The sequence below is a fragment of the Thalassophryne amazonica genome, chromosome 14 (assembly GCF_902500255.1).
Source record: "Thalassophryne amazonica chromosome 14, fThaAma1.1, whole genome shotgun sequence".
Lineage (NCBI taxonomy): Eukaryota > Metazoa > Chordata > Actinopteri > Batrachoidiformes > Batrachoididae > Thalassophryne > Thalassophryne amazonica.
In genome coordinates this window covers 86,097,765-86,113,925 of record NC_047116.1, presented here as the reverse complement: position 1 = coordinate 86,113,925, position 16,161 = coordinate 86,097,765, and the positions used below count along the sequence as shown (strand labels likewise).

At 40.0% G+C, this 16,161-nt stretch overlaps 1 protein-coding gene across 1 annotated transcript in view; it reads right to left on the bottom strand.

The window, feature by feature from the left end:
• parp4 (poly (ADP-ribose) polymerase family, member 4) overlaps positions 1-16,161 on the bottom strand; it is a 65,113-nt gene that overhangs the window by 2,073 nt on the left and 46,879 nt on the right. The window contains exons 27-32 of the mRNA XM_034186077.1: positions 15,855-15,920; positions 13,154-13,219; positions 6,626-7,551; positions 4,847-4,913; positions 2,707-2,809; positions 667-799 (exon numbers count right to left, since the gene is read on the bottom strand). Coding sequence (XP_034041968.1) covers positions 667-799; positions 2,707-2,809; positions 4,847-4,913; positions 6,626-7,551; positions 13,154-13,219; positions 15,855-15,920 — 1,361 coding nt within the window. The remainder of the gene's footprint in view (positions 1-666; positions 800-2,706; positions 2,810-4,846; positions 4,914-6,625; positions 7,552-13,153; positions 13,220-15,854; positions 15,921-16,161) is intronic.

The window sequence follows — 16,161 nt, the reverse complement described above, 5'->3', positions numbered from 1 at the left end:
AAAAAAAGGTATGTGAATGACTAAATAGGACCAAAACTAAAAAGGACATTTGACAAAAGACTAAATTAAAAACAGGTGACAAAGTTAACACTACTAGATGATACGGGTATACTGGGCTGGCCCACCTGCAGTCCTGATCTGTCAATACACAATATGTGGAGATTTCTGACCCCAAAAGTGCAATGACCACATACTATTGCACAACTTAAGACATGTTTTCAGAAGAAAAAAAAAAAAATGGGACAAATAATACTTGACATGCTTCATTACTTGTATCCTCAATGCCAAAACATCTTTTGAATGTTATCAGAAGGAATTGCAAATCCTCAAAATGGTCAATGCTTTTGGGTTGTTTTTTTTTTTTTTTGGACGTGTATCAAATGAAATGATGATGACCCACAAAACGTGAAATATCATGGGTTCATACTTTCTGAAATGAAACAGAAATCAAAGTAAATGTTAGAATCACTGCTTTTACATTATTTATTTTTCTTAATTTGCATTTTCCATCCCATTTTGTTTCTGATTTGGGTTCACACTCACACACACACACACACACACACACACACACACACACACACACACACACACACACACACACACACACACACACACACACACACACACACACACACACACACACACACTTGTGTTTTGGAAACAGACCTGGGCTCAGAGGTTTCTTTAAGACAGAAGAGAGTTCGAAGCAGCTTGCCTTCCTCCAGCTCCTCTAACCTCATCAGCTGCAGAACCAGAAGAGTTGCCACCAGTCTCAGAATGTTCGTATGCGCCGTCACACCTGGTTGACACACAAATTTCATACTGACAATACTACAAAACAAATCCAAGCTCACAATCATGGCTGAGACTTTGCTCTTAAATGTCAGGCCTTTTGAACTTTTGTAAAGATGACAATACTGAACATAGACTTAGGAAATGAGACATTTGTTTTTTATGTTTGAGCCTGACAGATAAGAATCCATACATCTCCACTGTATGAGTTTTGTTAAGGGCATTTTGAAACAGCACAAAACATATATCCCCAACCTTCCCCCAAAACTGCATGTCTTGGCTGTAAAATTTGGGTAAGCATGCAGTGATTTCTATTCTGCCTTTTTTTTTTTTTTTTTTTTTTTTTTAAAGATTTACCATATTTTCTGGAACATATGTTGCATTTATTTTTCTCACTAGTTTGGGAGGTAGACTTAGACTCTGGTGCAACTTATATACTGAAACATCTGCCATTTGTTATTCGTAATAATAATTACAATAAATATTTGTACATGACTTTCACAGTAATCAAAGCACTAATCAAAATAAACTCCAATAATAACAGGATAAATCCGGAAACTAAGAAGCACACTTCAATAATGCACCAAAATCCCAAATTAATGATCTGATAATCCTGAAAAAAGGTGTAATTTATACTCTGGAAAATAGAGTACTAAGAAATTATGAGATTACGGGATTTGAGCCGAATCCCGCTCAAGCCATATTTCCAACCCCAGTCTGAATGGGGTCAGAGACACACAAACACATTCACACCGATGGGGCCAATTTAAAGCATCTGATTCGCCAAAGGGAACCCATGCACACACATAAACTCCACACAGAAACGACCAGGTAGGAAGCGATCCCACGACCTTTTAGCTGTGAGGTAACAGTGCTAACCACTAATCCACTGTATCACCAAAACCTTAACTAATGTGATAAAAAATATTTAAAAATACACTTTTCAATGGAGCAATCAATCATTCTCAGTATGTTTTTGATGCACAATTTTTGCAAAGCTCATAGATTGCACAAAGTTCAAATACACCTTGCAGTATATATATTTTATATCATAAAATATTTTGTAATTCATCTAATCAGAGTGAATTTTTTTTGTTCATCATTTTTGCTTTTCTGAGAGATTTATATTTTTCTACCACTCCACCATAGAGGCCTGATTGGTGGATTGTAGCAGAGATGGTTGTTCTTCTGGAAAGTTCTCTTCTCTCCAGACAGGAATGTTGGAGCTCTGACAGAGTGATCATCAGAGAACCCTTCTCCCCTGAATGCTTTAGATGGGCAGCCAGCTCTAGGAAGAGTCCTGGTGGATCTGAACCTCTTCCATTTACAAATGATGGAGGCCACTGTGCTCATTGGGACATTCAAAGCAGCAGAAATGTTTCTGTACCCTTCCCCAGATGTGTACAATCCTGTCTCAGAGGTCAACAGATAATTCCTTTGACTTCATGCTTGGTTTGTGCTCTGACATGCACTGTCAACTGTGGGACCTTATATGTAGACAGGTGTGTGTCTTTCCAAATCATGTCCAATCAACTGAATTTACCCCAGGTGGACTCCAATTAAGCTGGAGAAACATCTCAAGGATGATCAGTGGAAACAAGATGCAACTGAACTTAATTTTAAGCTTCATGGCAAAGGCTGTGAATACTTATGTACAGGTGATTTCTTAGTTTTCTTTTATTTTTAATAAATTTGCCAAAAAAACACTTTTTCCAAACTTTTTAAAACTTTTCTTTTCTTTCAGACTCTGTGCGCCGCTCTGTGAGTGTCCTCACTGTGGTTAAACTAAAAACACGGCTGCAGACCCGTGATGCATCAACAACAAATACTAATGCATAAAAAAGTGTGAGAGAAGTGCAGTGCTGTGAATACTTTATGGATAAACTGTAGAAGAGATTGGAGTTAATACTTTACCAAGAGAGAGGATGCCCTTGTTTTTGAGGAACACGTTGGCAAAGGAGTCCACATCTATATTCAGGAGTTCCCCTAGATCTGTGTCAAGCTCCCAGTAGCCCTCCTGCAACACACCAACAGTTATGGGACAAAGCATTATATTTATCTATCTGGAACACATCCCAATAGACTAGAAAATATAAATAAAAAAAAACATTACAATATATGTTGTTGAGATGTTTTTAATATACTAGATTGTGAAACTGTTTTGTAAAGCACTTATCTGTGGTTTTGGTGTATAAAATAATGTTTGCAATCAATCTTTCTTTCTATCTAGGTACAGGACAGGTATCATCTGAAGTGGCTGGAAGAAAGGACTTGCCTCTCTCTAGTAAAGAAAGGACTACAACTACAAAAGTGTCACTGTTCACTTTTTTTTTTAAATCACTGGTGCTTTTCTTTGATCATTCCTGGTTCTTGTTCATTTCTGTGGCTTTACCTCCTCTTTTATTTTGACATTCCCTTTCAGTGTTTGTTTCTTAGCTTGCTTCCTGTGTCTTCCTCAGCTTTGTTCCTCATTCAAATTACTCTGAAGTGTATTTAAATGTTCCTTGCAGAACACTAAGCTCACATGCTCTTCTTCTCCTGTACATTTTTTGTGTTTGACTTCTTGTTGCCGATTATTATATTTCCTGGCGTCACTGAACCCTGTTGGGTGGTACATTTGCTCTCAGTCTGATTCTCTGGATTGCTCTCCTGCTCATTGCTACACAGATGCTTTTGCTTCACAGATTACCTTCAGTGTTTTATCAGTCCCAGTTACTTGCCACTCCTGGAATGGTTTTCCCAGAACAGAAACAGTCTTTTAACTTTTCTGGTTTTGGGTTCCCACCAAAACTGACGTTCCAAACCAGTTAATAACGTTCCATGTCAACTGTGGGACAATGAGAACACTGTATCAGAGGTGGGACAAAGTCACTGTCAAGTCATGAATCGGCAAGTCTCAAGTCCCAAGTCCCAAATCAAGTCTCAAGTAATCTTGCAAACAACTGGTGGTCATTATGACTTGAGACTTGACGTGAGACTTGTGACTTGCCGATTCATGACTTGAGAGTGACTTGCTGGTGACTTTGTCCCACCTCTGCACTGTTTATGCCAGACCTGTATGTGGTGCTGTAATGCTTCCACCAACAACAACCAAAATAAACAACAGGCCAAAATGAACCTCAGCGGGGATTGTAAACCTTTTTAAGAATGGAAAAAAAAAAACTGTATTAACTGGTTACCGCTATTTTAAATAAACGGTTCTGTTCCGGAACATAAAAAAATATAAAGTTTCTGGCTTTGTTTTCATTCCTAGCAAAATGCCCAAAGTTTCTGGTTTTTGTTTTCATTCCACAAACTGGTTCAAAGCCTTGGCCTAGACACAGGTACTGTGAGGGCTGTGCACAGCCGTGGTAGTCTCTGACTTCTTCATAATGAATTCTGTCGTTAGTCAGGAATGTGTTGCTCCTATGCTATTTAATGCTTGCATGGACTGGATGTTGGTTCAGATTGTGAAGTCCAGCAACTTAGGTGCCTATAACGGCTAAAAAAAAAAAAAAGGGGGGGGGGGGGGGGGGGGGGTTACCGATCTTAACTTCACAGACAATGTTGTCATCTTTGTTGAGTCAGTGGATGCTCTGATTGGAACATTTAAAATGTTGCACAAGGAGTCAGATTCTGTGCATTCATAGCTGTTCTGGATAAAGACTTAGGGCTTAATTTATTAGAAGTCCAGAAAATGATGACTAAATTGCTTGGGAAATCCAAACTTTTGCACAGTTGGGGTGGAGACAGTTTTGGAGGTGATTTACTGAGGAAGGTTTTGCAATGATGAATTGTGCATGTGATGAACTGTGCACGTGATGAATTGTGCATGCGATGTAGACAACAGTGTGTAGATATTTTTTTTGTTGGCCTTAATGTCCAAAAATTCAAGCAGCCGCTTGCAGCTATATACTTTGTACTTCATTATGAACTCTGCCACATAACTGAGCGTGTTTACGCCCTGGGAGTACATATGGTACAACGTGTGACATAGTCACTACTACACAAATATTCTGACAGTAAATTACAACAATTATGGCAACACAATGGGAAATCCCATGATATTACCTACCGAATGCTGCATCTGGAAGATCTCGACCCATTTGAGTTTCTTTTCTGCAGGACTGCCAGACCTACGCCTGAAAAAGGATCATCACAGCACCACCATCTTGAATTCCACTTCTGGACTCACAGATGAATACATTTATGTAAAATCAAACATGCAATCAAGGTGGTTTCCAAAGTATCAAATAACTTAATGAATAATACAAATTTATCTTCAACCAAAAATTTCACAGAGATGAAGGATTTGGTGGGGACGGTTTGTTTTAGGAAACCTTAGGAAACCACTTCCTGCATGTGGCACAAATCACAATGTCAACCTGACTCCAGAAAGGCCAAAGAGGGTGCAGGTTTCTTTGGAACCACCAACTCCAGCAGGTGATTTCACTGATCAACTCATCCCGCCTGCTGTTAATCAGTGAAACCACCTGGTGGAGTTGGTGGTTACAAAGAATCCTAGACCCTCTTTGCCCTTTCTGAAGTCTGGCAGACACCTGTGATGAACCATGTGACACATCGACATGTATGAGGATGTCAAACTCATTTGTTTCTGCTTAAAGCTGTACGCCCTTTCAAATTTTACTAAACTAACAAAATTTTGTTTCTACCAAAATCCAAGCATAATAATCAGTTTATTTTTGTAGCGTGTTGCAAAATTACAACTCATTTTAATGAAGAGAACATATTTAACTGGGGGGAATTACATTTTGTTTTCCTTGCATGCTGTCTACAGGAGGAAGCATGTGTGCATGCCTGAGGATTAGAGATTACCTTTGACCCTACGTGATGTGGGTTCCTGGAGCGTGCACACTAACATCCATAAGCTGTGTTGTAAATCATTTCAGAGTTGTTAAGTGGTTTCAAAAACAGCTTTTTTTAGAAGTGTTTATCGCTAACCTTTGCAAAATATACGAGAAACAGATTTATACAGAAATAAAATGTTTCAGAGCGTTTTCCACCATCTTGGTTTATTTTGTTCAAATGAGTAGCCAGCTGATGTCACCCTGCCTTTCTCTACACTGACTGGCTGTAGCTGTGTGCTTCCCAACATCCCCAGTTCAAGTTGGGGGAAGCCCCCACGTGATCTATAACGTCACTTCCAAATGTAGGTCATTGTGTCTCATTGGTGGAATTTTTTCCCTTAAAGGAGAAAAAATATTAACTTTTCTTCTTTGATCATATTAACAATATCATATTATGAATTCCTTACACAAAACATAAGGAATAAAATTATAGTGGTGTGAAAGAAAATCCTTTTTATGAGTTAAATACACCTTTAATGCTACGATACCCTCTCACTGATACTTTAATGCAGTGGTTCAGGCTCTCGGCTCTAAATCTGGAAATGTGAGTTTGAGTTTTAGTGAACGTTAGTTTGTGGCTTGTTTTCAAACAGAACATGTAATCGACATTTGCCTGTTCACTACAAATATCTTCTTATTTTTCTCAAAAGCATCCATTTTACAAAACAGACACAAGAAAGATCTTAAAGTTAAAAATCTGTGTAGCCTCTTCGGTTGTTTTATCCATCATGCACGTAGGAAATACGCTTGACTGTTTGGCTATGTTTCTGTAAAACGGCAGTTGGGACCTTCAATCTACTCCAGCTAAAGACCTGCCTGTCACCAACAAACCTATGAGCGTTTGGCATCAGCGGCATTTGGTTTGTGTGTCTCATTTGAAAAGAAATGTCTTTGAAGTTCTGAAAAACACATAACTGTCGACTCACACAGAACAAGGAAGTGGCAAAACAAAGGAAGGAGTTTCAGAGCAGCTCTTGTCAACTTACTTAAAAACTTCTTGTGGTTCATCCAGCGATTCCAGCCGTATGGGACCCATGAGTAGTGAAGCATTTTTCATCATCCTAAGCTTACGTGTGTTAAATTTAGGTTCATCTGGATCATCTTGAAAGGTCCTTTTAGTGACCCCATGGAATTTGGCTCTACGCCTCAGCAACAGCTTTGGTTGCTCAGGAGGACTTGAAGGAGCAGCTCCTTCTGCTGATGCCAAAGAGACGAATGGTGCTGATTCATGGAAAGCATAGGCTGGTGTCGCACCAAAGGAGATGGCTCTTTTTGTAGCAGTGAGAGAGTCACTGACAGTCGCTCCATAAGGTGAAGGTACGTGCTGTGGAGCAGCTAAAGATGAGAGCAGATTATCTGCAGAATTCATGAATTCAGGCTCAAACAAGGTACCCATGGTATCATGACATGTCTCGTAAGCAGACGCCTGTCCAAACGTGCCGACGAAGCTGCAGGGTCTAAATTCAGGGACAGCAGCAATCCTTTCTGAATGACGACTCTGCACACTCATATCAGGCAAACTGCCTTGTAGGGGGATAAATACAGGAGGGGCACTTGCACCTGCTGGAGGAGGAGGGGCAGGAGGAGGAGGCCGAAAAATACCCTCCAATGATATGACAGGAAGGGGAGGAGAGGGACCAAAATGATGCCGAAAAGGACGATCAAATGACTTGAGAGAAGAGACAGAGTGAACTGGAGAGGATGGTTTGGCCAACGCAGAGAATTTTTGAAAAACACCACTATCTTTTGAAAGACGCAGAGGCTTGGGCAATCTTGGAGCACTACATGGCGCAGGACGACGAGGAGGAGCAGGAGGAGGAGGAGGAGGAGGAGGGGGAGGAGATTCTTTTTTATGTTTCCTTGATGCCATTTGTTTACGCATTTGGACAGGATAACAGCCTTTATCCTCTTTCTGAATGAATGAAAGAAAGACAGAAATGAGGGAAGAGTTAGAAGATGGCAGAACCACAGGTGACATGATCATACGTTTGGACCTGACTTGACACTCCAATATCAGGCTTAGAACATTTGGTCTGATTTAAATAATACTCACAATAATATTCTACCATTTGTTATCAAAAATTAAAATACAGAATAATATGCAACTTGGCATGAAAAGTGACTCAGAAAAGATGACTAGCCTAACGACAAGACAACTGTTTGAATAGTGCAGCAGATACTGTACGTGCATATGTCATAAAAATCGACTACATTTGGCACAGTTACACCTCTCGAACACGTCTTCTGAAAAAAGAACTTATTCACCTGAAATCACATGCTGGCTACCAAAATTACAGTTTTTCCCATCAGACTTTTCAAGAAAACACCCATTTAGTTGTGTCAAATCATATGCATTAGACCACGAATAGCTTATTATTTTGATTAGTACAGAATTTGGGTGCAGTTACAAATGTGGGTATTAGTATTATTCGTGGGGTATGAGGACATCAGCATAGCTATTGTTTTGATTAGATGGAATAAAACAAGCTAAACGAAGTTTATATGTTATTTGTAGCAAAATTTCTGTTATATAGTATAGTTCATTGTTTTATTCCTACTGTTTAATATCTCAATAATAAAATTAGATTAAGCTTTTGTTGTTCATATTTTTTTTTTTTTTTGCCAGCTTGCACTCGGCCGAGACGGACGCACTTTTCTCTTCTCCCTCCCTCCTTATCTTTCCTGCTTCTGTGGCGTGTTGTCTGTGAGGCTGCAGCTTTGCTCTTCTGGAAAACAACAAAAATGGATCTGTTAAAGTGGTCTCTGAACGCAATTGACACTATTTTTTCTACAAGACATTCGGGGGCGGAGGACCCGACCTGTCCTGCCGTGACGCATGTGATGGGTTACGTGATGGACTCGTGGAGGAGATGGCAGGTCATGTGCCTTTACATGCTTTTTGTGGAGGACGTCGAAGATGTGTATATATTCGGCTTGGTGGTGACCAGCTTTCTGCTGTGTGGAGCGGGCATGGCGCTGGTTTACCGTAAAATTAAGAAAGTGGAAGCAGCAATAATTGGGCCGTCCAGGCTGCCCCACGATTGATTCGATTGGGAAGGCAGTGGCTGCGCAGTCGGCGGGTGTTAACCGCACGCTGGAAAACATCTCTGGGAGGATCGCAGCTCTGGAAACCCACTTTGACCTTCTGTGAAGACCACATTCTACATTCAGATGCATTGAGAGCCACTCTGTTCTCAGAACTGTGGAGTCTTTCAGGCGTCTGCTAATCTGGTTATTCATTTGGCCTCCCCCAACACAGCGGCACTTCAAGGTCGCTGTGATAAAACCTCCTCAGAAGAACAACACTTAAGCCTCGCTCCCTGGTCATCCCCCCTCCCCTCAGCTTCTCCAGCTCTGACGTTGACTGTGGACAGTGGACTGCTCAGGGCTGAACCCCTCCCCCTCCAGGATTGTCGGACAAGGCCGTTGACGGCGCCAAATAGGCTGCCTCCGGAGTGTTCTGATAAACTGGACCTTCAAATCTTGGTTGTCCGTCCTGCGTCCTTGTTTTTGTCTGTGTGATTATTGTTTTTCTGTGCTGATGGGGATTTTTTTCCTCATTGCTGCTGTGTAACGCAGCAGCTATGAGGTTTTTTTTTCTCCTTTTCCCTCGTGTTTTGCTTTTCAATATATGTTTATGTACCGGGCCGGCCTATGTGTGTTGTGTGTTATGTGTGTGTCATTTGTTATGGGTCGGTCTTGGTTTGCTCAGCCCTGCTGTTGACCAAGGCAGGGATGTACATCTGGAGCTGGTCCCCGGCGCCTAATGGCGACTTCTGCTCCTACTGGCAATTAGGATGGGTTAAATGCAGTAGACACATTTCATTGTGCAGGGAACATGTTCTTCTGTGCATATGACAATAAAATTCCTTTGAATCCTTGAATCCTTGATTTACTGTCTACCACACACTGTTTTGCTTTTCAATAAATTTTCATAATGAACAATGCATTTTTGTGTCTAAAACCAATCATCAAAATAATTAAAGGAATGGAAAAGTTAACATAAGTTATGATTGGGTTGGTAGATGATTATATTGAGAGCCCATATGAAAAGCTGTAGGCATGTGTGATTATTTATGTTAAAGATATGAGCGTTTTTGTATGGCTGGTCAAAAGCCACCAGCAGGCTACAATACTTAATAGTGATGTGTGTCACAAGGGCACAGAGTTCAACACTCCGCCAGTGTCGCCCTGCAGTATAGAAGAGGCAAAGCACGAAAGCGACCGACCCAACCTCTACCCAACCAGGCACTTTGTTCTCTCAGTCACTGAGAAGCCTTCAAAATTTTCTCCTGTGTACTGTGGTCTATTTCAGACTGTAAACATCCTTCAGCTAAGGAAAATGACAAGAAAACGGTCGACTCTATAGGCTTTGCAATTTGCAGTAGACTGCATTTACATCAGCGCGTGTTCACCACGTGTAGCTTTGTTAACTCCCAAAACGAGAATCAGTTGCAAATCTTGAATTATCCGCAAACCGTTAATTGCAAAACGTGAATACTGAAAAGATATCTCCCAAAACGTGAACGCGGGTCTCACAAAACGTGAATATCATTCATAATATATATGTTTTTTCAGTTTAAGTTGCTGATGGATTTCAATTTATAGATCAATTACTGCAGGGAAACTTGATTGCAAACCCTATCACCGCAAAAATTCTTTTTCTGTTTTTTTTTTTTCGTTTTTCCGCCGCCTGCTTGTGTGGATCAATATTATATTTCCAGCTCAGAGGATGCTTCATATGGATAAAAATAAGGTTGTAGCTCGTTGTCTACCTTCCTGAGCTTAGAAACTAGTGTTATTTGTTTTTCAGCAACGTTTCTCTTAAGATTATTGAGCTGTTTACCGGAGGGGGAGGTTTCTGTCCTCTGTGAGTTTGACGCCTTCATTCCCATTTCACAGGTGAACCGTCTCAGTCAAACTCCGCACCTGATACTGTCCCCAAAGCGGGACCCTGAGACCTGCTCGGATCACCACCTCAGGCTGTAGTGCTCCCCCCAAAATAAATAAATAAATAAATCATTTTTGCAGTGACAAGTTTTGCGATCAAGAGTTCCTGCAGTAATTGATCCGTAAACTGAAATCCAGAAACTACTTAAACTGAAAAAACATATACAGTGGGGTAAAAAAGAATTTAGTCAGTCCCTGATTGTGCAAGTTCTCCTACTTAGAAAGATGAGAGAGGTCTGTAATTTTCATCATAGGTACACTTCATCTATGAGAGACAAAATGAGAAAAAAAATCCAGGAAATCACATTGTAGGATTTGTAAAGAGTTTATTTGTAAATTATGGTGAAAATAAGTATTTGGTCAATAACAACAGTTCTACTCAGTACTTAGTAACATAATCTTTGTTGGCAATGACAGAGGTTAAACGTTTCCTGTAAGTCTTCACCAGGTTTGCACACACTGTAGCTGGTATTTTGGCCCATTCCTCCATGCAGATCTCCTCTAGAGCAGTGATGTTTTGGGCTGTCGTTGGGCACCATGGACTTTCAACTCCCTCCACAAATTTTCTATGGGGTTGAGGTCTGGAGACTGGCTCGGCCACTCCAGGACCTTGAAATGCTTTTTACGGAGCCACTCCTTTGTTGCCTGAGCGGTGTGTTTGGGATCATTGTCATCCTGGAAGCCACATTGCATCTTCAATGCTCTCACTGATGGAAGGAGGTTTTGTGGTCCCGTTCATTATTCCCTTAACACGGATCAGTCGTCCTGTCCCCTTTGCAGAAAAACAGCCCCAAAGCATGATGTTTCCACCCCCATGCTTCACAGTAGATATGGTGTTCTTGGGATGCAACTCAGCATTCATCTTCTTCCAAACACAACGAGCTGAGTTTTTGCCAAAAAGTTCTATTTTGGTTTCATCTGACCACATGATATTCTCCCAATCCTCTTCTGGATCATCCATACGCTCTCTGGCAAACTTCAGACGGGCCTGGACATGTACTGGCTTAAGCAGGGGGACACGCCTGGCACTGCAGGATTTGAGTCCCTCTCTGCGTAGTGTGTAGCCTTTGTTACTTTGGTCCCAGCTCTCTGCAGGTCATTCATCAGGTCCCTCCGTGTAGTTCTGGGATTTTTGTTCACCGTTCTCATGATCATTTTGTCCCCACAGGATGACATCTTGCGTGGAGCCCCAGAATGAGGGAGATTATCAATGGTCTTCTATGTCTTCCATTTTCTTACAATTGCTCCCACAGTTGATTTATTCACACCAACCTGCTTGACTATTGTAGATTCACTCTTCTCAGCCTGGTGCACATCTACAATTTTCTTCCTGGTGTCCTTCGGCAGCTCTTTTGGTCTTGGCCATGGTTGAGTTTGGAGTTTGACTGTTTGAGGCTGTGGACAGGTGTCTTTAATACAGATAACGAGTTCCAACAGGTGCCATTAATACAGGTAACAGGTGGAGGACAGAAAAGCTTCTTAAAGAAGAAGTTACAGGTCTGTGAGAGCCAGAAATCTTGCTTGTTTGTAGGTGACCAAATACGTATTTTCCACCACAATTTAAAAATAAGTTCTTTAAAAATCCTACAATGTGATTTCCTGGATTTTTTTCTCATTTTGTGTGTCATAGTTGAAGTGTACCTATAATGAAAATGACAGACCTCTCTCATCTTTCTAAGTAGGAGAACTTGCACAATCAGGGACTGACTAAATACTTTTTTACCCCACTGTATATATTATGAATGATATTCATATTTTGTGAGATCCACGTTCACATTTTGGGAGATAGTTTTTCAGTATTCACATTTTGCAAATAATTCACGATTTGCAGCTGATTCACGTTTTGGGGGTTAACAGTTTTCAGTGCTAATGCTACGTCACAGCATTTCCGCAAGCGATCTGGGGGATTTTTTCTGATTGGTTAAAATTGTGTCAATGACGGCATTTATGAAATCGTCGTTATCATTACAGGGTGTTGAGAGTAGAATTCTGAGGGGGAAAAAATGAATTAATGATGAAGTAATATACAGGAGGCTTTCTCAAATAGAACGTGAAATTTCACGTGCAGTTTGCCAGAAGGCACATGGGAAAACAGGGCCGATATTTGATTGGTTTTTCGGTTTACAATCTTTCTCTACTCCACTTCAACACAAAGTTGTTTATGATGTCCATATTCAGTGATATGGAAATGTTCATGTATCTGTTTTTTGACTTGCAAAAGTCAAAATAAGGGTAATGTAAGGGTCAGTGCACCTTTTTTTATTTGCATTTTCTCTATCATGCTAACTTTGTCTGATATATATCTAAAAGGAATTTGCAAGCACCCTCATACCAATTGAACAAATCTTACACTTAACTGCCACATTAAAATGTCACACTGTTGTGGTAAATCGAGCTCTTATCAGATTTTTTTTTTTTTTTGCCTGATCAGGGAAAAGTGTTCAAGCACTCAAAAATAAATTCCAGCTGCGAGAGAGAGAGTAACCGTTCCAAACTCTGACTTGAGACCAGTTTTGGTGTGCATGTGGAACATAAATCTATCTGCTTTCTGTAACAGAACTAACCCTGAGTGCATAACATGGTGAGAGAGAGTCAAGCACAACCTCCATATCATCGTCTTCAGACTGTAACTGAAAGAAAAGCAGTTTTACAACACAACATTGGAAACATTAGGAACCGCATTCTTCCTACAGACACACAAACATAAACAGCCCACAAAAGCAGCAGTTCATTGTGTATAAAACCTTATAGTTTGGAACTGTAATTTTCTTGCAAATGGGCTTTATTTGGTAAGATATATAATACTTTTGGTGGGTGTATTAGAAAATGTGCATCGTTTTGAAATTTCAAGTAGATTCTTGCTTTTTTAAAAAATATTTATGTTAATAAAAATACTGCACGCACACTCAAACCAAATGAGGTGTTTGTATCACCACCTGAACAAATCTTAAGGTGCCTTGACACTTGCATGAATTTAATTCCTGCAGTAGCACCCAAGATTGCATGCTAGTGAGTAAATTCGCCTTAAACTGTTGTAAACTGTGCATGAACTGTGCACGGTTGCACACAAATTTCTGGCTTGCATAAATTTTATGAACTAATCGCAAACATTGCGCAACCTATTTGAGAACACAGCGTGTTACTACGTGTCAATGTGTGTCATTGTGCGCAGGGCATCTCAACGATTATGATGTTACATCTACAACCCCTGGCAAAAATTATGGAATCACCGGCCTCAGAGGATGTTCATTCAGTTGTTTAATTTTGTAGAAAAAAAGCAGATCACAGACATGACACAAAACTAAAGTCATTTCAAATGGCAACTTTCTGGCTTTAAGAAACACTGTAAGAAATCAAGAAAAAAAGATTGTGGCAGTCAGTAACGGTTACTTTTTTTAGACCAAGCAGAGGAAAAAAATATGGAATCACTCAATTCTGAGGAAAAAATTATGGAATCACCCTGTAAATTTTCATCCCCCAAATTAACACCTGCATCAAATCAGATCTGTTCATTGAAACTGACCCTATGCCATGACATTGACCCTATGTGTCTTTTTGCAAGGAATGTTTTTGCAGTTTTTGCTCTATGGCAAGATGCATTATCATCTTGAAAAATGATTTCATCATCCCCAAACATCCTTTCAATTGTCCAAAATATCAACATAAACTTGTGCATTTATTGATGATGTAATGACAGCCATCTCCCCAGTGCCATGTTCTCTTCAGGCAGTCATCTTTATAAATCTCATTGGAAAGGCACCAAACAAAAGTTCCAGCATCATCACCTTGCCCAATGCCGATTCGAGATTCATCACTGAATATGACTTTCATCCAGTCATCCACAGTCCACAATTGCTTTTCCTTAGCCCATTATAACCTTGTTTTTTTCTGTTTAGGTGTTAATGATGGCTTTCGTTTAGCTTTTCTGTATGTAAATACCATTTCCTTTAAGCGGTTTCTTACAGTTCGGTCACAGACGTTGACTCCAGTTTCCTCCCATTCGTTCCTCATTTGTTTTGTTGTACATTTTTCGATTTTTGAGACATATTGCTTTAAGTTTTCTGTCTTGACGCTTTGATGTCTTCCTTGGTCTACCAGTATGTTTGCCTTTAACAACCTTCCTATGTTGTTTGTATTTGGTCCAGAGTTTAGACACAGCTGACTGTGAACAACCAACATCTTTTGCAACATTGCGTGATGATTTACTCTCTTTTAAGAGTTTGATAATCCTCTCCTTTGTTTCAATTGACATCTCTCGTGTTGGAGCCATGATTCATGTCAGTCCACTTGGTGCAACAGCTCTCCAAGGTGTGATCACTCCTTTTTAGATGCAGACTAACGAGCAGATCTGATATGATGCAGGTGTTAGTTTTGGGGATGAAAATTTACAGGGTGATTCCATAATTTATTCCTCAGAATTGAGTGATTCCATATTTTTTTCCTCTGCTTGGTCTAAAAAAGTAACCGTTACTGACTGCCATAATCTTTTTTTCTTGATTTCTTATAGTGTTTCTTAAAGCCAGAAAGTTGCCATTTGAAATGACTTTAGTTTTGTGTCATGTCTGTGATCTGCTTTTTTTCTACAAAATTAAACAACTGAATGAACATCCTCCGAGGCCGGTGATTCCATAATTTTTGCCAGGGGTTGTATAATAAACATAACTTTACAGATACATGATCTAACTCATGAGAAGGAATGAAAATGCAACTGTTTCACCAATCCAATAAATATAAATATTATAAATAATTACATTTGAGTCAAGAATCCAAATGTGTTCTAGATCGCACAACGCACATGAGACAACCTTCTCTGTGATTCTGGGAGAGATGAGAGATGGTTTCATTAGCCAAGTTCTGAGAGTAAATGTGTCATCGGTTACGAAATGATTATTTTATCTTGGATGTGTTCAGCAGGCCAAAGAGTGGCATCCAGCCGGAAAAAGTGGGTCGCAGTGGCACCACGAATTGTGTGGCAGTGCAGGAACCAAGTTCATGCAAGTGTCAAGGTGCCTTTACACTTACCTGCTGCACTAAAATGTCACACTATTGTGGAAAACCAAGCCCTTATCAGATATTTTTTTTAACCTGATTTGGGGAAAGTGTTCATGGATTTAAAAAAAAATATAAAGCTGAGAGAGAGAGAGAGAGAGAGAGAGAGAGAGAAAGAGAGAGAGAGAGAGAGAAAAACCTTTCCAAACACTGATTTGAGATCAGACTCTGTGTATGTGGAACATAAATCTATCTGCTTTCTGTAACAGAACTAACCTCGAGTGCATAATCTGGAGCGCCACTGTCACCTGCCAACACCATATCTTCTTCTTTAGACTGAAACTGAAAGAAAAGCAGGTTTACATCCAAAAGAGCACAACACAACATTGGAAACATTAGGAACTGCCTTCTTCCTATGGTGGGCACAGCTAACCAAAAAATTAGCTTCGATAACAAATAATCAGCTAACTGAAAAGTTGTCTTTTATAAAGTTAAACCGATAAGCCACCCAAAAATTCATCTGAAGCGACAGATAACCGATAACTTCCAGTATTGTCTCCGGTACACTTGCAACTACTAACAA